The 23,293-nt window shown below is 37.3% G+C and overlaps 2 protein-coding genes and 1 non-coding gene across 3 annotated transcripts; 2 read left to right on the top strand and 1 right to left on the bottom strand.

Moving 5' to 3' along the window:
- Positions 1-7,986: 7,986 nt before the first annotated feature.
- Positions 7,987-13,472, bottom strand: LOC133290424 (uncharacterized). The gene is made up of 2 exons (XM_061488505.1): positions 13,322-13,472; positions 7,987-10,559 (listed from the first exon to the last, which is right to left on the bottom strand). The coding sequence occupies exons 1-2, from the start codon at positions 13,470-13,472 to the stop codon at positions 7,987-7,989; spliced, it is 2,724 nt and encodes a 907-aa protein (XP_061344489.1).
- On the top strand, positions 9,929-10,035 carry LOC133290430 (small nucleolar RNA R71). The gene has a single exon (XR_009748669.1). It is a non-coding gene; the product is annotated as a small nucleolar RNA R71 (small nucleolar RNA).
- Positions 13,473-18,444: 4,972 nt separating the features above from the next.
- On the top strand, positions 18,445-19,494 carry LOC133290428 (transcription factor MYB78-like). The gene is made up of 3 exons (XM_061488507.1): positions 18,445-18,634; positions 18,742-18,871; positions 18,990-19,494. The coding sequence occupies exons 1-3, from the start codon at positions 18,445-18,447 to the stop codon at positions 19,492-19,494; spliced, it is 825 nt and encodes a 274-aa protein (XP_061344491.1).
- The last annotated feature ends 3,799 nt before the right edge of the window (positions 19,495-23,293 follow it).

Raw genomic sequence — 23,293 nt, 5'->3', positions numbered from 1 at the left:
GTCTGCAATTTATGTAAGCCTATGTCTAGATCATACACAAAATGTTATTCTACCCCTGTCTGGATTAAAACCCCAATATGTCTATTGTGAATTCTAACCCTCAAAGCCTTATAATTTAAAATGGTCTGTTCTAAACAGGATAAGGAAAAATTAAACCAGGTAGAATAAAACAAATAACTAATTAAATTATAAAATAACAATACAGAAAATATAAAAGGATTCACATCGGGTCCGTGATCCTAACTACATAAAGAAATTAGCCAGACATGTTCATGTGTGACTTAATAAAATAAAACGAAAAATTGTTCATAAACTATAAAGAAGAAAAGAAGAAGAATAAAAACTCAATGTCTCCAGCCTTCAACTTTTGTGGAATCCTGATCTTCAGCGCGAGTCTCCAAGAATTCTCTCAATTCTCTGATCCTCGCAATTTGCTCCAGCCAAAAGATGTTTTGCTCCGAGGTCTGAGTCTCTATTTATAGAGTTTATGTCTTGCTTAGAAATCTTGATCAAATATTCATCTTGTATATCTTGGTCCAATCTTCTCTGATAAAATCTGAGATAATTTAAAGAAATTCCCTTTGATTCAAATCTTGATCGAATCTTCAATAGAATCTTCACTAGAATCTCTAATCATATCTTTGAATCAATCCTTCAAATCTTCTAATCATATCTTTGACCAAATCTTCCTCTTTTTAATTTAATGGAAAACTTTCCTTAAAAATATTCAAATGAGGATTTGATAAGATCTTCAATGATTCAGAAATCCAAAGCAACTCTACTTGATATCTTCAATTTATCTCTTTATTGAGCTGAAATTACTGCAAAATATCAGAAATCTTATGAGAATATTATTGAGAATAAAATAACAATTTAATTATAATTCTCATACTTTTTAATTACTTTTAAATCAATTTCACACTCATATTGACCCTTAATACATAGTAAATTGGAGACTCATCAAACAATTCCCAGATTTAAACGTTGCTGTCCTTAGCAATGTACTAGATCAAAATGGAAACAAGGATGAATTCTGTGGAGAGAAAACATGAAACATAATTATCTTAAGAGATCAGACTGCTATGCATGTATAACTTTCTTGTTAAAAACTCTAAACAATGCTTTTCAGCTTAATCAAGAAATTCAGATCATAACTGGAATGTTCCTCACTAGATAAATATATAACTCTCATCACTCTAGTGTTTGATGGGTTCACACTCATTCCATCAATGTAGTAGTAATTCCATAGGCTTGATCATATTCTCAAATTCCTAAGATTGAGGAACTCATTTGACATGCATACACTGATCAAAAGGTCTTTGATAGGTTATAACTTGGCCTGGTTTGGGAGTAAGAATCTTTTGGACAGAGGCTGATTAATTTGTTGAGACTGAAATCCTGAGATTTTTTATAATACTTCCTTCTCATTCTTTATTTCTGCCACTTTTCATCATTTTGGGATTCTTGTCCCTTTTTCACTACCTTTTCCTTTTCTTTTCTTGTTTGCAGATTTTTTTTCTTTCTTTTCTCTTTTGAGCTGCATTTTTGCAGACCATTCTTCTTTTTTCTTTTTTTCAACTCACTTAACTTTTCTTTTGAGAAGTACCTTGAATTTTTTCTTTGATCAGCATTTCAATCTCTTTCAAGGTGTGTCAATGGAGAAATGGTTAAGTAATTTTCATCAGGTTTTTGAATAAACTGGCTTAAGGCTCAAAAGGGCTTAACAATGGAAATTCTTCTAGGTAGGCTGTTTAACTCTAAGTTAACAAGAATGAACATGCCCTTATCATGTCAGTAATGCATGCAAGCCAGAGAAACAGTTCAAGTTCTAGAAAACTACTACAGTGAGGTCTCTCTAAAAAAATATTTATGTTTAGGCTCAAATCCTCACAGCTATAATTCAAGCTAAAATCCAATTTCAAAATTTCACATCAAGCATTATCTAAAAATTATTCATCAAAGCAGTTATACAAACGAGCAATCATCACTCTCAGATTATCTAAAAATTAATGCTCCACAAATATCATGCTTCTTATGATTTAATTTATTTAATTGCTGAGTAAGCTTTTGCAAAATCTATGAATGCTTGTTAAGGAATTCACTATTTTAATTTTATTTTATTTTCTAAAAATTGAATTAAAAAAAAAGAAATTAAAAAAAATAATCAAAAAGATTGAGATATCTCCCCTGAATTATCATTGCATTCCTGTTGAGTGTGTCTATTCCTCAGGCAAAGCACGATATGCAACCAATTTCCAGATTTAAAATCTTGTTGTCCTCAGCAATAACTCTAAACTAGATGTGAAGCAATCTTGCGTACTCAAAAGACACACATAGATCAAAACAGAAAACATCATAATATCAACAGGAAGTACCAAAATGTGAGTTATATCTCAATACAGTAACAAAAGAAATAAAAGAAACTAAAAGTCTAGAGAAGAAGACAAGAGATGGAAAAGAGATGGTTATGAAACAAGTAGGGTCTCAATCATGATTCAGCTAATCATCATCTGAAATGTCCTCTGATGTTGTCTGATCGGTTGCCACTGTTGCATTTGGTACCCCTGGTGGTTCTGGTCTACATCCAGTAAAGTTAATGCTCAGCTTTTCACACACAGCCTCAAGTAGCCTTGTATTATATTGTATCTGTCTTTGCAACTCCAAAATAATTGGTGAATCTGTTAGGAATGGAGTAGTAGAGTGTCCTTGTGAAGTGGAAGGAATATCAGCTGCATGTATTGGTGGCTGATGTAAGGGACTTTTCAAACGTGTCTTGTCCTCTGATTTTTTTATACAAGATAAAAATTTTTTCCACCCAAGTGTATCTTCTAACTCAGCATCTTGTATATCTATTTGTGTGAGCCTAACACCTGCTTGTATGAAAAGCTGCAGAATGAGTGAACTGTGACTCAATTTCCCTTCTGGCCTTGCATAAGTGATGTTCTGGAGGACCCGATCAGAGAGTATGGCAGCAATATTGAGATTGTTTTCACTAAGGAGTACACATATAAGTGTTGCTCGCTCAATGTTGACATCAATGTGATTGGTGGAAGGAAAGATGTTGCTGTTAATGAATTGATGCCAAAAACGTGCAACTGCATTCAGGTCAGCTCTGTTCAACTTTTCAGGAATAATAGGTTTGCTTGACTTGAAGCTCCATTTGGCATGTGGGATTGTAACACTTAATCTTATAGTGTTTGCAGCTGCAGTAATGTGGTTACTGTACAATGTCTTGGATTTGTTTAAGGGTTCAAAGTACTTGAGAAGCTTCTGAAAGGAACATTCCTGATTAGGATTGTAGCTAGTTCCCAATAAGCTCTCTATGGTGCTTGCATCAAAACGAACCGAAACTCCTCTTACCCAAGACATCCTGCTCTTAGCTACCTCTTCCTTGTTGGCATTAGAACAAAATTCTTTCAAAATAGAGTTGTGGCTGACAGATGGAAAGGTTACTAGTTGCTCCCACTTCCTTCTTTTGATCACTTCTAATATTGGTGACTGTTCTGGCTGAGCAAGGTCAATTTTTCTCTCCTTGATGAGGAATTTGGATAGAAACCAAGTGTGATACCTCTCTTGACACTCTATGGATAAGAACCTGTCCTTATCAAAGGTAGTTTGTGCCTCTCTAATTGCAGTTGCTCTACTATTCTTATTCTGTGAGGCTTTATTGGCATGTTGTGTCTCCTTGGAAGCTGCTTCTCTGGACCTTTTGTTCTTGGGGATATTATTGGTTGTTTGCAGCTCTCTATCTACAGCAACCTTTGGCCTCTTGTGCTTTATAGTGGTACCCTGAAAATCAGAAAAGTCCCATGGTATATAAATTTTAGGATAAAACAATCACAGGTATACCAACCAATTCCCAGATTTATTGTAAACAATAAATCATAGCAATCAACTCAGTCTCAGTGGAATAAAGGCTCATATCTATCAGATTCTCAGATGAAGCAGTCAATCATATAATTTAACCAACAACCAAATAAAAGTAAGAACTACTATTCAATAATAATGTATGGCTAGGTTGGGGTTTTGTGTGATTCAGTTGGTCAATTAGACCGTGAGATAGGCATGGCAGAAATTGGTGGCATACTATGTTGTCAACCGAACCATTAATTGACCAAATCAGATTCAACAGTGGTCCCAACATTCCTATCCAAATATCCAAATTCCTATCCAAGAAAAGTCAGAGACATGCTGTGATATTCATTATGCCCAAATACAAACTTCAACAAAAAATAACACAAGTCTCACGATGCATTCAATACTAGTATGGACCTGTGTGAATTGAATATTTTATATCCCAATCAGAATAAAAATTTGAGAATCCAGGGATCCTAAAACCGAAGACCAAAACTTAATTACCCAATCTATCAAATCACCAGTAAAATCCTTTAATCAAAGCTCAGCCATAATCGAAGTAAAGAGTTTAAGGAAAATTCTCAAAAATAAAATTCTGCAATTTATACAATTAACATGAGAAGGGAAGTGGAACCTTGATTTTACCCATTAAAGAAAATTTTAACACAGACTTGAAACCCAGATATGGAATCGGTGATGATTGGTATCAATGATAATTGAATACCAAAAAAATTAAAATAACGACTCCAAAGACAAGGCACAGTGGCTGTATCTGTGTTGGTATTTGGCCGAGGAGAAAAAATGGTGGAGCTGTGGTCTTCGGTGTGTGGTTTGTGGCTGTCGGTGTGGTAATCTAGTGGTGGGCCTTGGTTTTGGTTGGTGTTTGGAAAAAGAAAGAAGGTTTGTAAAAAGAAAAAAATTTAAAACAAAATTGTTGAACCAATGGTGGCGCAAATTGCCCCAGAAACTAATTTGTTCGCGCAATTTGCTTCAACTAACAGAAACTTTCATTCAGTGGCGCAAATTGCGCCAGAATTGGTTCGAGGCGCGAACGGTAATTGCTTTCTTTGCGCAAAAGGAGCGTTTTTTGCTCCAAGGTACATAAACTTGCAATTGTTGGAACCTTTTGCACCACTTTAATGCTTTTGCGCCACCATTAATTTTTTTTTCAGTATTTTTTTTTCTTCAGATTTTCCTTCATCTCAAATTAAAATTTTACACTAAAAGTTTCCATCTCTTAATGAAAAATAAAATAAAATATATATATTTTTCAAATAAATAAATAAACTAACAAAAAAAATAATCAAAAACTAATAGAATAAAAATAATATAAAATAAAAAAAATTGAAAAACTTATTGGGGTGGCTCCCAATTAGCGCTTGTTTTACGTCACGAGCCTGACGTGAACAGTTTAAGACTCAGGTGAAGTCAGAGGGACAGAAATCTTGTCTCGATTCACCTGTCCTCCATAGTATAATTTCAGCCTACAACCATTAACTTTGAAAGAATTATCAGTATCTATAGGAGAAATTTCTACTGTACCATAAGGGTATACCTTTTTGACAACAAAAGGACCTGACCAGCGGGATTTAAGTTTACCTGAAAACAATCTCAGTCGAGAATTGTACAATAATACATGTTGTCCCGGCTCAAATTCCTTTGGAGTTATCTTCTTATCATGCCACCTCTTTGTCTTTTCTTTGTAGATCCTGGCATTCTCATTAGCAGCTAACCTGAACTCATCCAACTAATGTAATTGCAGTAATCTTTTTTCATTAGCTTTAGTTGGTTCAAAGTTCAGATATTTAGTTGCCCAGATAGTCATATGTTCTAACTCAACAGGGAGATGACAGGACTTACCCTACACTAGTTGGAATGGTGACATACCTATGGGAGTCTTGAAAGCTGTTCTGTATGCCCAGAGTGCATCGTCAAGCCGCTTTGCCCAATCCTTTCTTGTATGGCTCACAGTCTTCTCCAGGATTCGCTTCAGCTTTCTGTTGGAAATCTCCATTTGTCCACTTGTCTGAGGATGATACGGTGTGGCCACTTTGTATGTGACTCCATACTTCTTGATAAGACCCTCAAATTGTTTGTTGCAGAAGTAGGTTCCTCCATCGCTGATGATGACTCTTGGAACTCCGAATTGGGTGAAGATGTTTCTCTGTAGGAAGGCCACGACTACCCGAGCATCATTTGTCGACAAAGCCACTGCTTTCACCCACTTGGACACGTAGTCAATAGCAACCAAGATGTATTGGTTGGAGTATGACGAAGGGAAAGGTCCCATGAAGTCAATACCCCATACATCAAAGATTTCCACTTCAAGTATGCAATTCAGCGGCGTCTCATCCTTTCGGGATATGTTTCCCATCGTTTGGCATCTGTCACACTTCTCCACAAACTCCTTTGAGTCTTTGAAGATTGTGGGCCAATAAAATCCACTTTGTAGGACCTTCTGTGTGGTTCTATTTCCACCAAAGTGACCTTCATTATCTGAAGCATGACAATGCCACAGAATCTTTGGAATTTCCATCTCAGCTGCACACCTGCGAATAATCTCATCAACACATTGAAAATGTAAGTAAGGGTTATCCCAGTAATACCGCTTTGCATCATGCAGGAACTTCTTTTTCTGTTGCTGTGTGAGTTCTTCAGGAATTGATCCTACAGCCTTGTAATTCACAAATTCTGCGAACCATGGCGCGAATCGGATTGCCATTACTTGTTCATCAGGGAAGGATTCTTTTATTTCAAACTCAGGTTCATCTTGCAGTTCTTTGGCTTGAACCCTTGACAAGTGATCTGCCACTTTGTTTTCAACTCCCTTCTTGTCTCTAATCTCCAGATCAAATTCTTGGAAAAGAAGCATCCAACGTAGCAGTCGTGGCTTTGCATCCTGTTTACTCATGAGATACTTCAATTCAGAGTGGTCAGTAAAAATAATAACTTTAGCTCCTATCAGGTAAGGTCTAAATTTATCTAATGCATATACTACAGCTAACATCTCTTTTTCAGTTGTTGCATAATTCACTTGTGCCTCGTTCAGAATCTTGCTAGCATAGTAAATTACATGTAATAACTTATCCTTACGCTGACCGAGGACTGCTCCTATTGCGTACGCACTTGCATCACACATGAGCTCGAAAGGAAGGTTCCAATCAGGCACCATCAGGACAAGCGTGGTTGTCAGCTTTTCCTTCAGCAGGTTAAAGGACTTCAGGCATCCTTCATCAATTTTAAATTCAGAGTCCTTCTCCAACAGTTGACTCAATGGTTTCGCAATCTTGGAGATGTCCTTGATGAATCGCCTGTAAAAACCTGCATGTCCTAAAAAGCTTCGAACACCATTTACATTAGAAGGAGGGGGAAGTTTTTCAATTAACAACAGTTTAGCTTTATCAACTTCTATCCCTTTTTCAGAAATCTTATGGCCTAATACTATCCTATCCTTTACCATAAAATGACATTTTTCCCAGTTTAGTACTAAATTTGTTTCTTGACAACGCCTCAAAACCTTAGCTAAATTAACTAAGCAAGAACCAAAAATAGAAAAGTCATCCATAAATACCTCCAATGATTTTTCAATCACATCAGAAAAGATGGAAAGCATGCACCTTTGAAAAGTAGCAGGTGCATTGCAAAGGCCGAATGTCATTCTTCTGTAGGCGAACACTCCAAAAGGACAAGTGAAAGCCGTCTTCTCTTGATCCTCTGGTGCAACAGGTATCTGGTTGTAGCCGGAGTAACCATCTAGGAAACAGTAATATGCATGTCCGGACAACCGTTCCGGCATCTGATCAATGAAAGGGAGAGGAAAGTGATCTTTTCGTGTGGCATCTCTTCTGTAATCCACACACATCCTCCACCCTGTTATGGTTCTGGTGGGGATCAGTTCATTACTCTCATTCTTGATCACTGTAACTCCACCTTTCTTGGGTATTGTTTGGACAGGACTTACCCATGCAGTGTCCGAGATTGGGTAGATCATGCCAGCATCAAGGCGCTTTACCACTTCCTTCCGAACCACCTCTTTCATGGTAGGATTTAGTCTTCTCTGAGGTTGTCTCACAGGTTTGATGTCATCTGCCATTAGTATTTTGTGAGTGCAGAAGGAATGGTTGATTCCTTTTAGATCAGATATGACCATCCAATGGTTGTTTGATGGTCTTTGAGCACTTTCATCAACTTTGATTCTTCAGTTTCAGATAGCACTTTGTTGATGATGACATGATACGTTTCTTTATCTCCTAAGAAAATGTATTTTAGATTGGATGGAAGCTCTTTTAGCTCCACCTCAGGTGCTTCTTTTATTGTGTCTGACTTTTTCTTTTTCAACTCCTCTGTCGGAATTTCAGCATTTTCCTTCGGAGGGTTTTCATTAAAGAATTCTTTCTCTTCTTCAAGAGTCTGATCATCTTCTTGTTCAAGGAGGAGTGCTTCAAGAATGTCTAAACGAAAGTAGTCACCATTATCTCCTGCATGCTTCATAACTTTGAACACATCGATAGTGACTTTTTCGTCGTCCATTCTCAATTCCAGCTTTCCGTTTTCCACATCTATCAAGGCTCTTGCTGTAGCAAGGAATGGCCTACCCAACAAAAGAGGCATGTCTCCTCCTTCGTCCATGTCAAGGACTACGAAGTCAGCAGGGAAGATGAACTTTTCCACTTTGACAAGTACGTCTTCAATTACTCCGTTCGGTCTTCTCAACGTTCTGTCAGCAAGTTGGAGCGATAGTGTTGTCGGCTTCAACTCAGAAATTCCAAGAGACCTCATCACAGATAGCGGCATAAGGTTAATACTTGCTCCAAGATCGCATAATGCCTGGCCAACATCAATGTTGCCTATCGCAATCGGGATGTTGAAACTCCCTGGATCTTGAAGCTTTGGGGGAAACTTCTTCTGGATTATGGCACTACACTCTTCGGTTAGAGCAACTGTTTCACATTCCTGCAACTTATGCTTTCTAGACAAGAGTTCTTTCATAAACTTAGCATATTTAGGCATGTTAGCTAAAGCTTCAGCAAAGAGAATATTAATTTGCAACTTTTTAAATATTTCTAAAAACCTGGCTTGTTGTTGCTTCTGTGCTTGCCTTGACTTTATGGGATAAGGTGGTTTCTCAAAGCGAGACAAATCACATTGCTTCTTTGGAGTCTCGACAGCTTTCCCCTTTTCTTCCTCTTTGTCTTCCTTTGTAGGTGTTTCCTCCTCTTTTTCTATCACCGGTTGAAGAACTGGTTCGTCTGCTTTCTTTTGCTGAACCACCTTTGGTTTTTCTTGAGGAGTGATGACAATTCCGCTTCTTGTAACAATTGATTTGCAATCTTCTCGTGGATTGATTATTGTGTTACTTGGAAACTTCCCTTTAGTCCTTTCTTGAAGCTGTTTTGACAGTTCTCTTATCTGGTTTTCCAAGTTTCTCATAGATGCATCTTGGTTTTTGTGATGAGCCCTTGTCTCATTCATGAATATGTCAGTATTTTTCGTCAACTGTATCAGTGCTCTCTCCAGTTCAGATATTTGAGTTTGTGGGACTGGTGAAGGTTGCAAATAGTTGTTGGATTTGTAATCCAAACCTGTTCCTTGCACTCTCTTTTGCAAGTTGTTCCCTGTAGCACTGTTCTGGTTTCTTCCATAATTCTGTTGTGGTTTTGGTTCGTACCAGATTCCATTGACTTGTAAAGCATCTGATCCTACCAATGTTGGGCAAATGTTAGTATCATGTTTCTCTTGACAATACTCGCAGTTGACCGAGTCAATTTGAGCTGTAAATAGTTGTAACTTGTCTAACTTAGCATTCATAATTGCTATTTGTTGAGATAGGATCTTTTGTTCTGCAAGTGATGCATCATTGTTCCCCAACTGCAGGATTCCCTTTCTTGGTTGAATTAGTTGAACAGGTGGAATTGTCATTGATGCATTATCAGCTCTTGCCATGAAGTCAATCAACTCTATAGTTTGAGCTGTTGTCTTCTTTTCTATGGTCCCTCCAGCTGCACCATTAACCACCATTCTGGATTCTGGCATCATTCCGTTATAGAAGACTCTTACCTTCTTTCCGTCCGACAAGTCGTACTGGGGACACTTCCTAATCAATTCTTGGAACCTGGTCCAAGCTGCACATAAAGTTTCTCCCGGATGTTGAGTAAAGTTGGTGATCTCATTCACCAACTTGTTGTATTTCTCCCTGCAGAAGTGCTCTGCAAAGAATTTAGCAGCCAATTCATCCCACGTTGTGATGTTGTTGGGGGCTTGTCTATCCAACCGTCTCAGAGTTGTCCCTGTTACAGCAAAAGGGAATAGTTTGAGTCTAATTGCATCATCTGACACCCCGTTATGCTTGGTTGTATCACAGATTCTCACAAATCTGTCTATGAAATCAGGGGGGTCTTCATAGTCTTCTCTGCCAAATGGATTTTTCTCAACCAAGTTTATAAGTGCTGGCTGGATGTCAAAATTATTGGCGTTGACTGGTGGTCTGATGATGCTTGAATTTGGCCTTGTAAACATTGGAGCCAAGATTGACTCCATCAATTCCTCCGCAGGAGGTTGTTGATTATTAGCGGCCATCTTAGGCTCGACTTTCGGCACTGAACTCGAGGATTCCTCTATCTTTCTTGCTCTGGTTTGCTTCCAATTCCTCTTAGCAGTCTTCTCGATTTCTGGATCAAACTGTAAAAGTTCCTTGTTAGCTTTATCTCGCATAAAAAGAAAGAAATCTTTTAGTAACAAAAATAAAAAGAAAAATTCCAATCTCAAAGATCGAAAGTTAAAACTAATATTAGCGTATTCAATCCTCGGCAACGGCGCCAAAAACTTGTTGCGAACTCGGCAAGTACACCGATCGTTCCAAGTAATAAAGTGATAAGAAAAGTATCGTTCCCACGAGGATTGAGGCACCAAGTACTAGTCTAACTATTCCCTTTAATTTGGAACAGAAAAGTTGGTTGTGTTGTGAAATAGTTTGGAAAATCCAAAACAGATTTTTAAAATAATTAAATTTAAAAACAGAATTTAAATAACAACGGAATTTGAACGCATGCAAGAAAGGATCAAGAACGCGAAAGAAGATTGATGAAAAATTTATAAGAAAATTGTAGCCAGGATACACTTCACCTCCGATCCTCCCTTATATTCCTATATTGTATTTTATAAATAATTAATTCATTTGTTCAAACAATTCATTATTTCCCTATAAAATAGTTGAACCCTAATGTCTTAGTGATTTCAACCCTTTTACCCAATTAGAACCCTAATGTCTTAGTGATCCTTCTTGAAATAAGCCTTAAGCAAATGAATTATGAGTCTGCAATTTATGTAAGCCTATGTCTAGATCATACACAAATTGTTATTTTACCCCTGTCTGGATTAAAACCCTAATATATCTATTGTGAATTCTAACCCTCAAAGCTTTATAATTTAGAATGGCCTGTTCTAAACAGGATATGAAAAAATTAAACCAGGTAGAATAAAATAAACTAACTAATTAAATTATAAAATACAATACAAAAAATATAAAAGGATTCACATCGGGTCCGTGCTCCCAACTACATAAAGAAATTAGCCAGACATGTTCATGTCTGACTTAAACAAATAAAACGAAAAATTGTTCATAAACTATAAAGAAGAAAAGAAGAAGAAGAAGAATAAAAACTCAATGTCTTCAGCCTTCAACTTTCGTGGAATCCTGATCTTCAGCGCGAGTCTCCAAGAATTCTCTCAATTCTCTGATCCTCGCAATTTGCTCCAGCCAAAAGATGTTTTGCTCTGAGGTCTGAGTCTCTATTTATATAGTTTAGCGCGCACAACAAAGCAGCCAAAGGACAACGCGACATAAAGCAAAACAGGAAACCAGGTTGCCACACTTAAATGTTAGGAGATCATCCTTGAGAATCAGTACAAGAGGACGGATCATCCTTATCCTCTTCTTGGGGAATAAATTCCAAGCATCTGATCAAGCTGGAGGAAGCAAACTCCATCAAACGGTGCAAGGAACGACCCGCATTAATCACAAGACTGCCATTGTCTTCCTTGTGCCTATAAATAAAAGATCAAATGAAGGCATAACTAGTTTTGAAGTCTGAGAATCCTTAGTTGCAGCCTTGGCATAATCAGCTTCTGCTAACCGAGCTCTTAGCATAGAAGAACACCATTATCTTCTCTATCCACCATTAAGTTTCCTCTCAAGCAAAGAATCATACTTCTCCATTTTATTTTAATGTTGTATGTTGAGTTTTAAAGCCTTTGAGTCTGTAACTTCTTTCTCACCAGTTCGTCTTCATCAATTTGTATCTCGGGTCTATGGGATTTCAAGTTGTTAAGATTTTGTACGTATTTCCAGTCATTTCTTTAAACATGAGCTAATTTCTTTTGGAATGGAAAAACTATGAAGCTGTTAAATCTCTGTCTTTGAAACTCTCTTACTAAACCTTTTAGGTTTCTATTGTTTAAGTGTTTTAATATCTTGTATCAACTGACATTGAGCATAATTGAGAAAGAAACTTCCAAAATGAAGGAAATTCAGACAGCTGAACAATAGGAAGAAGGTGAGAGTATGGAAACACTTCACTGGTTGCCTTGGGAATAAGGGATCACCTCATTTACTAAAGGTTCTGTGCCAAGTCATTGTTAGAAACAAAGTTGCCATAGGAATAAAGGGCTTCGTATACCACTTAGCCCATGAGCTGAGGAATCAGAGTTGACATTAAATAAATCTGAACAAACTCATTGGGCAAGGTCTTGAGCCAAGATTGCAGTTAGTTTAATAGTGGATTAGTGGATCCATTTCTTTTCTTTAGTTTATTGTCCTGTTTAAAAAATCATAATGTTGTTGCTTGCTAAACCTCACTTTACCTTTATGCATTTTATTTTCTTTCACTTTACACCATACGACAATTGATTCCTATGATCTGTTGTTCCTACTTGTATTAGGAAGGACTTAAGTATATAACAACGCGAAGAATTGTTTGAAGTTAAACTGGACCATTTGTCACAAGGGGGAAACCCTTGGGATACTTGGGAACGTCAACCAGAACAGTTCAATACTGTTAACTTAATTCTTTTCATTCTTTAACACAGCTTAAAATATCAGTTAGCAATACTTTCTCCGTGGTAACAATAATCTGGAACTTAAAAACTCCCCTTTCTTATTTGATACGTGCACTTGCGCGAAGTGGTCTTCGTACTAAGGAATGAATGTGTTTCCCTGACTAATTGTAAAAAGTACCAAGAGTCATAATCTTGGGAACGAATGTGTTTCCCTCAATAAACTACAAGAGGACCTAATATGCAACTTTAGTTATTTCCTTCACTAAGATTTCCATTATTTGAAGTCTGCTCGACATCTCGCTATTTACTAAAATTTGGAAATAAGGCATTATAGCATGACTGGAAAAAAATAGAGCCACAAAATAAAGTGTGGGATCACACATGAGTGCTACATGCATAATCAGATTCATACCGAGAAAGGCCATCACATCTTCATCAGTATATTTTGAGAGGATAGTATACGGGCTCAACAAACCAATATCCGTGGAATTGTAAACAATGTCGAACAACTTTGCCACAGTTATCCTCTCAAGACTATCCAAGCCATCATACTCATAACTCATCTTATGATAATCATCATTATGTGGGGCCCAATACAAAGGAAATAAGGGGCATCATCTTTATAGTCTAGAAAGAAAGGATGATAACCTTGAGCAAGGTATACTTTAAAATAATCCCTTTTCCAAGAGTGAATTTTGTTTGAATATGCTTCACAAAAGTTGAAGGCTTGGTTCTTTCTGAAGGAAACCCAGCTCTTGCGGGAACTATACACTCTAAAAAGTGTGAGAAAGGACGAAATGGATGAATGAAGATTATATGCTTTGCATAACTTCTCGTAGACATGGATGAAGCCTCATGCATTTGGATGAAGTTGTGAAAAGGCAAAATAATTTGATATAAGAGATTATTGACGAAAGAAGAGAAAGGAAAACAAACACCTAAAGAATGGAAGAAAATGCTAGTCATCGTCAAAAAAAATTGACCTATCATCAATGCAAGAAGAACAAACTCATTCATCCACAGGAGCTGGGGAAATCTCCCACTTATGATCATAAGCTTTATCTATGGTGAGGTGAATAGTGGTAGACAACTCCGCAACAAATCAAGTGGTATGGTACTTGGACACCATTTTCTTAACATCGTTAAAAACCCCATGCGAGGCTGGCAACATCTCGTAAACCTAAGACATTCCTCCCTTGAAAGGTTCTTCTACTCATGATTTTCCTAAAAGAATAAACAATAAAATCAGTATTAGAAGAATTAGAGGAGGAGCTGAAAAATGAACTAACAGGAATCCCGCAAGTTTTGCATTTCTTAAAGGGATAGCCAGCGGGATATACGACATTTAATGGTATAAAACTAGGGCTGCGAGATATCTTAGGAGCAGAAGGGGGTCTCAACTCAGAATTTGAACTATTGGAAAGGATGATAGGATTTTTTGAGGATGAAGGAATATGTGTATTAGGGTCAGCTCGTTCAAGAATATTGCTTTGTTGGGAGTGAACCCTTGGCAACCCACGAGATCCCCCATGGCTCCCACGGGATAAAGCTCTAGCTCGCCTAGAGCCCCCTGATGATGACCCATCTCCATAACCCCTCAAGGTAGGAAGAAGAGTCCCTTCAATCTCAACCTTTTCTCAAGGGAAAATACCATTGCCTGTTAACCACCATTCTCCAGTGTTAATCGACATGGACAACCTAAGCCTAGGAATTTGTCTAGGCTCGGGGCTAGAAGAGTCCGACCTTTCAGCCATTCTAAAAAATGCAGAAAAAGGATATTTATCAGACATTCTCTTAAACCTGTTGGAAAACTCTTCACAAATACAAAACCCAGAAATACAAAATACTTAGGAAAAACAAACTCATTTTCAACAGGAATGCAAATCAAAAATGTAGAACTTCAACACTCAGATACTACCAGCATTCAAAGAATTTCCAGAAATGCAAATAAATGAAGGAACAAGTGAAAGTAAATACCTAGTATTTATACTTGAGGTATGATCGATGGAGTTCTTCACACGAACACAGAAGCTACTTACTTACTTCCAAACATGTCACGAAAGCAAATTAGCAAAGAAAGCAAGGGAGACGAATATGGAAGAGGAGAGAATAGTTTTAGCAAAGAAGAAAACACAAAGCAGCAATACGTAACATTCCTTCCAAAACCGTCAAGGTTAATTTACGAAAAGTAATCGAAAAGTGTATGCGTAAAGGCACACAAAAGTGAAACGATTTTACAGTAAGTGAGACATGTGTCGGTAGAAGACCAAAGGGATAATACTTAATACTTTTGACAGTTTAAAATCACATCAATCATCTTTTAAGAGGCGAAATAATAGATTACCAAAACCTACTCAAGTAGGAATACGTGGCAATATCACGCCACAAATCACCATCTCGCATAAAGAATGAATCTCGCATGAAGAATACATCTTTCTCCTCATGCCTACAACATAAGCAGCAAGTTGTGGGACTTTTATTCTGGACCTGCTACATGCGATATAAAGGTCCAAGAGCCCAGAAACCCCCGGTGACTTAGACACCAAGGCAAACTCATCCTGAATAGAAAGCATAGGATCTCTCTAACTTGGCCAGCAAGCCAAATGTGGCTTAAACTGAAAGGAACAATCATTGTCGAGATCAGGAGCCTAGGCAAGTTAGTCATCACCACTCACCAGAATCACTGAATGAATAACAGCTCCTACTTGCCACCATATCTAGTGAATCTACTACTGAACATAGGCTTGCCCACCAAGGAATAGCCAAAGAGAGGTCACCCCTTCCACCAATAAACATGAACATATTCTTATGAAAGACGGTGAGAAATAAAGGCATTCAAGCATTATAAATACAGAGGCTTTTAGCCCAAGTACGATATATCTCTTTGAATAGTTGAACCTCCTTGAATACTGGACTGACTTGAGCGTCAGTGCCGAGATCAGCAGCTTAGGCAAGTTGGTCATCACCACTCACCAGAATCACTGAATGAATGCCAGCTCCTACTTGCCACCATATCTACTGAATCTACTACTGAACATAGGCTTGCCCACCAAGGAATAGCCAGAGAGAGGTCACCCCTCTCCACCAATAAACATGAACATCATCTTATGAAAGACAGTGAGAAATAAAGGCATTCAAGCATTATAAATACAGAAGCTTTTAGCCCAAGTACGATATATCTCTTTGAATAGTTGAACCTCCTTGAATACTGGACTGACTTGAGCGTCAGAGTGCCTTTGCAGGTACCCTTCATTTCTCTCAAACTACCCAGATACGCAAAGTGCTGATCAACCATCTCGCCAAAGCTATACAACATTTTTCTTTTGTCATCTCTCCTTCTCTTCATCAACATCCTATACTTCAATTGCATGTGATTAGACCTAGCCCAATTTGAGTTCGATTGATCAAAAGTAAATTTTTTAAAACATCAATGGGTGGCACACTTGGTCGTGGATTGTGCCTAAGGATCGAGTTGTAGGTTGGATCATTGGAAAGACTCAAAATCTTTATGCTTTAAGCTTGGGTGAGTTAGGGTGTGCATGACAACCTTCCCGGAATCTATTTTTTTTTATTTCTACTCTCGGGAACAGAAATGGATAGAAAATTCCTTTGGTAAAATCGGTTTATTTTTTTTGTTCCCAGGATGAACCAGTTCAATTTTTGTGCTGGGAAAAAAAAAACAATTTCTGCTTTTTGATTACTCGGCACAAAATGAGAAACGCTTATCTCTCCCAATTACTCTCCACCACTACCATCATCACCACTGCCGCCACCATCTTGACACGACCATTGCTACCATCGTCGTACCACCACCACCACTGTTATTACCACCACCACAACTATCATCACCGTCACCACCATTATCACCATTGTCACCAACCACCACCGCCACCATCATCGTCGCCACTGCCTTCGCCACCACTGCCTTCACCACCACTGCCGCCGCCACCACCACCACTACACCGCTGCCACCATGTCATCTATAACACCATCATCGCAGACACTGCTGTCACCACCACCACCACTACCATTGTCGTCGCTGCCACCGCCACCACCATTACCGCCGCCGCCGCCACCACTACCATTATCATGCCACTACCACCACCGCCGCCACCACCATGTCATCATCTTCACCATCGTCGCAGCCACTGTCGTCTCCACCACCACCACCACTACCGCAGCCACTATGCCACCATTACCACCACTGTCGCTGCCACCACTATCATTATCACGCCACCGCCACCGCCACCACCACCACCACCGTGCCACCACCATCGTTGCGGCTACTGCTGTCACCACCACTGTTGCGGCTACTGCTGTCACCACCACTGTTGCGGCCACTACTGTCACCACCACCACCACCTCTACGTTACTGCCACCATCACCATCATCGCCACCACCACCACTACCATCACCATCACCACCATTACCACTACCATCACCACCACCATCGCCGCAGCTACTATCGTCACCACCACCACCATGCCACCATTGTCGTTGTCACCATTATCACCGCCGCTACCATGCCATCACCACTATTGCCACCGCCACCAACAACATGTTATCACCTCCACTACTACCACCATGACACTATCACCTCCACTACCGCCATCACCACTGCTACAACCACCACCGTCGCCGCCGCCACCACACTATATGAAAAGAAAAGTGATGATCCGAACAAAATTTATGCTTAATAGGAATAATTTTTTATTCTATTGTTTGTTGTATTATCAAACTCAATTCTCATTCTCGGAATAAAAAAAAACATGTTATCAAACAATTTTTTTTTTCTCAGAAATTCTTCCAAAGCACAGAAATAGAAAAAAAAAAAAGAATTATTTTTTTCAGAAACAGTACCAAGAAACAGAATAGTTACCATGCACACCCTTAGTATCACTATACCTCCAATTTATGATAATTTAACTATGCGATCCTCTTAAGGACAAAAATGAGTACAGGTGATTGAATAGGTATACCTTCTTTTATTAAAAAAAAAGGTAATATTTTCGCATTCAGTAGCAATTAGCTTTAATGCAACTAGGGAGGGGTTTACCCTGAAAAACTGCCAGATACAAGAACCATTTCCATTTTGGAATCGTAATGCTGACCGAGTGTTGCATCGAACCAGACAACATTAAAAAAGTATTATTATTTTGCAAACTTGATCTATATGCGTGTGAAAAGTCAAAGGGTCAACTCCAAATAGCAAGGTCAAAATCAAAAACACCAAAACTTACATGGAAAATCTAATTTAATCTCCTTTAATTAATTAACAATTCTGCGATCTTCGCAGCCACCGTACCGACTTTATCTTTATAGTTTTGACAAATATTCAATCCTCAAAGTGCAGATCGTCCTAAATCCAATGTCAGTTTCAGCTGATATACCTCTCTATATAATCACCTTTTCTAGCATATGCTTAACAGAATGAGCTAACATAATTTTTTTCAGAACCCCCCTCACTTTTCTGTCCGTGTCAGAAAAAACAAAAGAACAAAAAAGCCCGATAAATATAAGTTGATTGAGTGCAATATGGAGACAAGGTACACGACCGGTGTTCACGTGACTAGAAGTTTATCAGATTGTGGCTCAGCAGCAACATATGGAAGTGAAGAGATGGTAATAAGGAAAGGTCCATGGACAGAGGAAGAGGATTCTGTTCTGATCAACTACATCACTGTCCACGGAGAAAGTCAGTGGAACTCCGTCGCTCGCTGTGCAGGTAAGCTATTCATATATTTGTGTACTAGTTAATCAAATCTTTAACCACCTTAACATGCACTACCTTGGCTTATGTTTGATTGTGGATGCTAATGTTTTGAACTGCAGGTCTAAAGCGAACGGGCAAAAGCTGCAGACTAAGATGGTTGAACTACTTGCGTCCAAATGTTCGACGTGGGAACATCACCCTTCAAGAACAGCTCTTGATTCTTGACCTCCATTTCCGATGGGGAAATAGGTATGTTGTGTATTATGTATTAATATCATAAGATTAAGTGGTTAACTTATTAAGTTTTGCAATCGAGTAAGTTGATCAAACTATGATATTATAATATTGTGTTATATATTTATTGAAGGTGGTCAAAAATAGCAGAACAATTGCCTGGCAGAACAGACAATGAGATCAAGAACTATTGGAGGACCAGAGTAGTGAAGCAAGCTAAGCAACTCAAATGTGATGTCAATAGCAAACAATTCAGGGACACTTTGCGTCTTGTATGGATGCCCCGCTTGATGGAGCAGATCCAGGCCTCTTGTGGGACTGGTCCTTCCCATGGTCAAGCCCAAACCACCTTATGCAACACTCAAGCACACAGTGAATCATGTGGACCAAATCTCCGCATGTTGTCTGTGGCTTCATCGTACTCAACAGGAGTTGATGTTCAAGCTCCCTCTCTCTCTGATTCAAGCGTGTCTTACAATTTAATGGGTGGTGGTAATTGGCCAGAGAATGCAGAAAAGGGACCCACATCCACCCCATGGCAGCAGAGGGACTACTCGGACAATGGTTTTGGTGGTGCAGACTTGTGGACGGATGAAAACTTGTGGTTCTTGCAACAACAGCTTGCTGATGATCTATGATCTTTTTTACACTAGGCATTAACAAGTTCAAAGGGTGACATCGCTAATTTGAATGCATGGCATTAATATGGAGTAACTTAATTATGCTTGATTGTTCGTAATGTCCTACTCCTGTGTGATATGTTATCTTACGATATAGGAGACTTGTAGTTGTACATTACATTTCTCTGAGTATCACTAATAAAGGAGTTGAGTTTGCTTCTGCGGAAACAGAGAAAATCTAACTAGAAAGCTACATGTTACAAAGCGGGTGTACGAGTTGACTTTTGTTCTGTTTCTGTTTTGAAATCTTATTGGTGTTGTGTTTTGAGTTCTAATCCTCTAGAAGTAGAAGAGAATTGAGAAAATAAAACGTGATGGAATTTTGACATTAATAAATTGAGTGCGAAGACTGGGATCACTGTATATTTGGTTTAAATTCAATGGGTTTCTCATTGGAAGCACTATGGGCCGCAACCTTTGAAACCGGCACCTTTTCATTCTGTATGAGTTATTCGAGTCTTGAGTCGTTCACACGTAATTAGGCAGTCAACTGTTTTTTGGTTTCTTTTCTTTGACTTTAGATGTCGCATGTATGGTCACAGCTGACCTCATATCCCAGTTATTCAGCACTACTGTTTTTATTTTTTTTGATACTGTGCTTCACTTGACTTGATGAGGCTTCCCATGTGTGGGGCCTAGATCACCACAAACTTTGGATACTACTTAGTACCGTTCCCAAATTAGAAAGCAACGGGGGCATAAAAAGGAAATGGATAAAAATTAAGGGATTAAAATGAAATAAATTTTTTTTATTTTAGTAAAATGATGTACCCAATTTGATACAACTGTAGTATTTAAAAAATTTGCGCTTGGTAGAGAAAGAAAAGGTGTTCACACTGATTAAAATCTCGCCTATAGCTTATAGGAGTGACCCTGGCGAATTAAGCCTATATTTTAGTTTAAATTTTAAAATTGTTTTATATTGTATTAGCTCTATAAAATTTGAGTAACACATGTCACGTGCCTGATTGATTCATTTATTTCTCTTTCAAAATTAATTTTTTCTTTTTTCTTTTTTCTTTTTAAATTATATGTCAAATTTGTCCATATTTTTAAATTATGTTACAATTACATGCTTTTCCCGCTTAAAAACATAGAAATCCATACATGAATGGAACTTGACAGGCAAAGTGCGGATAGAGTCTTAAAATTTCCTTTCCTTTTTTCTTTTTTGTTCTGGGGTGCATGAAGTCTTAAATTTTCAACGTTGTTAATGTCATGATTCAAAGTTATTGATCACCCGTTGAAATAGATTAAGTGGACAAAGCAAAATAATTTTTTTAAGGTAGAGGAGGCAGCTGCTCCTCAATTTTATTTTTATTTTTTTAACAAAAACGAATACATTTCCCTCTCTGAAATTCTCAAGTCTCCGCATACATAAGCAAAGATATACTATTTTCAATTTTTCATAGACGAACAGAAGTGCATAAAAATCTCATTAGCATTTTTTTTTTAAATGTAGTAGCACTTTTTAAAATCTCATTAGCATTTTTAAATGTATTCATCCTACCTTGTCCCTTGCAAAATTTCGGCACAAGCAGCCGGTGAATTCAAAAAATATTTAATATGATATCAACTCGATCGTAACTATATATAAGGCGACAATAATGTTAAATAACTTATATGATTTAGATTTTTTAATGTAAAATACTTAAAATTAAAAAAAAATAGAAGAAATAATTACAAAGATTACAACTTCTGTTATAAATGTGGCGGGTGAATTGAGTATGACAATTTTTTTATTTTTTTTACAAAAGTCCCTTTATTGATTCTAAATTATAATTTCATGCAAAGTTTAATGTATGAAAATGATATTAATATATTCAAACAACTCATAATATACAATTTATCGCAATAACAAAATATACACTAGCATATGTAAGATATAAAAGAGGCGATTAAAGTGTACTGGACGTATCATGTGTACTCTCACTTATATTTTTATTGACTTCTTTTATTGATCCTACCATTTATATGGTTTTCTCTTAGACTATAGTAGAGAGATGGTAATCGGATAAGCTACTCCAATTGTAGCAAATGGACCTGACATATATCAATCCAAAACCTTAGGGGACGTTTGGTTGAGGAAAAAAATTTTGAATACTAAGAAAATATAATTACCAGGGAAATGATTGGAAAGTGAGTTTGATAGGAAAATGTAAAAAAAGTTGTTTGGTTGACCGAAATATTACCAGGGAAATTTATTTAAATTTGTAAAATCTATGTTCGGGAGAAACTTCGCACCTATTTTTTCATTTCCCCGGTTATCTCAAAATACCTCATCTCAAGTGGTATTCTGTAATAGTGAATTTCATCTAAAAATCAACACAAAAGTCATTTCCTCATCTATCCTATTTGCCTAGTATTTTTTTTTTCAAAAACCTGAACCAAACGTGGTATTTTTCAATATCCACTTACACTTTCCGATCAATCCAAAAATAAATCTTCTACCAAACACTACTTTAAGGTATTGTGTTTATGAGTTCACTCACTTATATATGAACTTCACCTAACTCATTATCAATCAATTTCACACTTGAATATCCCAACAATCTCTTTCTTAAATGTGAAATCCTAAATTAATATGCTTCCCCTTAACGGAAGCCTCTCTGAGTACCTACTGGCTTTAATATTATTGTCAAGTGGGTCAAGAAGAACTCATGGTGAAGGGACCAACACCAATAAACTAAGGTTGATGTTTTTTGCCATTGATCAAAATGTTTCTTTTTCTCTGCTATCAATAAAATAAAATAAAAACATAATATAAACTCCTCCATGTAATCTTACATTGCTATTGATATTTTATTAAGGGAATAAGGGTAATATTTTTCTTATGTTGTGTAAGAGAAGTATTATCTCCTACTCAAATAATAAATAGGAGAGAGAGAAAAATTGGAGGCGAGAGAAAAAAAATTTGTGAGACTCATTTGAAAAATGTGAGTGTAGGAGATAATACTTCTCTTATATAACATAAGAAAAATATTACTTTTTTATTAAACTCAAAAAATGAAGAAAATCGTAAATCATTTATGTTATGCCAGTGGCAAAGCTAGAAGTAAAATATAACTGGTGCCAAAAGATTCAACCACATAAAATTTAGCTTGTGTCAAGGTTACATTATTTATAAAAACTCAACTAGTGCTAAGGTTGTACCATAACTTTTAAAGAAAATTTATACTATTTTTAAAAATTAGATGGTGGTAGGCACCACCTAAAGAACAAATGGCTCCACCGTCTCCTTGGACTGAGAATAGATAGCAAGTTGAGAAAACAGAGCAAGCATGTCTTACACTTGGACTCTAGAGAATACGTCAATCATTTTCAATTTTAAGGAAAGTGGGAGATATAATTACATGACCTCAAAAGCAGTCAGAGGTTTTTGGCTATGACTCCTTCCTAAGAAAATTTCAATATTTTGTTTGTATATGTGAGAAATTCTGGTATAATAATTTTGGTGTTGACAAGCTGCGTTTAGTGTTTAATAAGTTAATATCATATCATTATATAAAATCTTTTCTTTGTACATTAAGAAAATTACGTAACACAATAATTACGATTTTTTTGTCAAGTTTTTACAGAATTTGAATCACGTGATGTTGTGAGTCATATGCACTGACTAGCGGATTTTCGTGTGGCGTGCCCTGCGATTGCCGATTGGCTTGTCATCAAGAAGTGCATAACTCACATCCACTAAAAATAATTAAAAGAAATGTGAATGTGGAATTATAATGATAAAAAAATTATTTGAAATACTGTC

This window comes from Gastrolobium bilobum, unplaced genomic scaffold (genome assembly GCF_033153095.1).
Source record: "Gastrolobium bilobum isolate Gb01-03AN ecotype WA unplaced genomic scaffold, APGP_CSIRO_Gbil_v1 utg11805, whole genome shotgun sequence".
NCBI lineage: Eukaryota > Viridiplantae > Streptophyta > Magnoliopsida > Fabales > Fabaceae > Gastrolobium > Gastrolobium bilobum.
Note: the sequence above shows the minus strand (reverse complement) of the source record. Positions and strands in the feature narration are given on the sequence as shown.

Excerpts from the sequence above, each read along its gene's own strand:
- LOC133290428 (XM_061488507.1), top strand. The coding sequence starts at position 18,445 with ATGGAGACAAGGTACACGACCGGTGTTCACGTGACTAGAAGTTTATCA. Across the intron at positions 18,635-18,741 it reads CTCCGTCGCTCGCTGTGCAG|GTCTAAAGCGAACGGGCAAA; the intron begins GTAAGCTATTCA and ends TTTGAACTGCAG. Across the intron at positions 18,872-18,989 it reads CATTTCCGATGGGGAAATAG|GTGGTCAAAAATAGCAGAAC; the intron begins GTATGTTGTGTA and ends TATTTATTGAAG.
- LOC133290424 (XM_061488505.1), bottom strand. The coding sequence starts at position 13,472 with ATGAGTTATGAGTATGATGGCTTGGATAGTCTTGAGAGGATAACTGTG. Across the intron at positions 10,560-13,321 it reads AGATGTGATGGCCTTTCTCG|ATAAAGCTAACAAGGAACTT; the intron begins GTATGAATCTGA and ends TTTTTATGCGAG.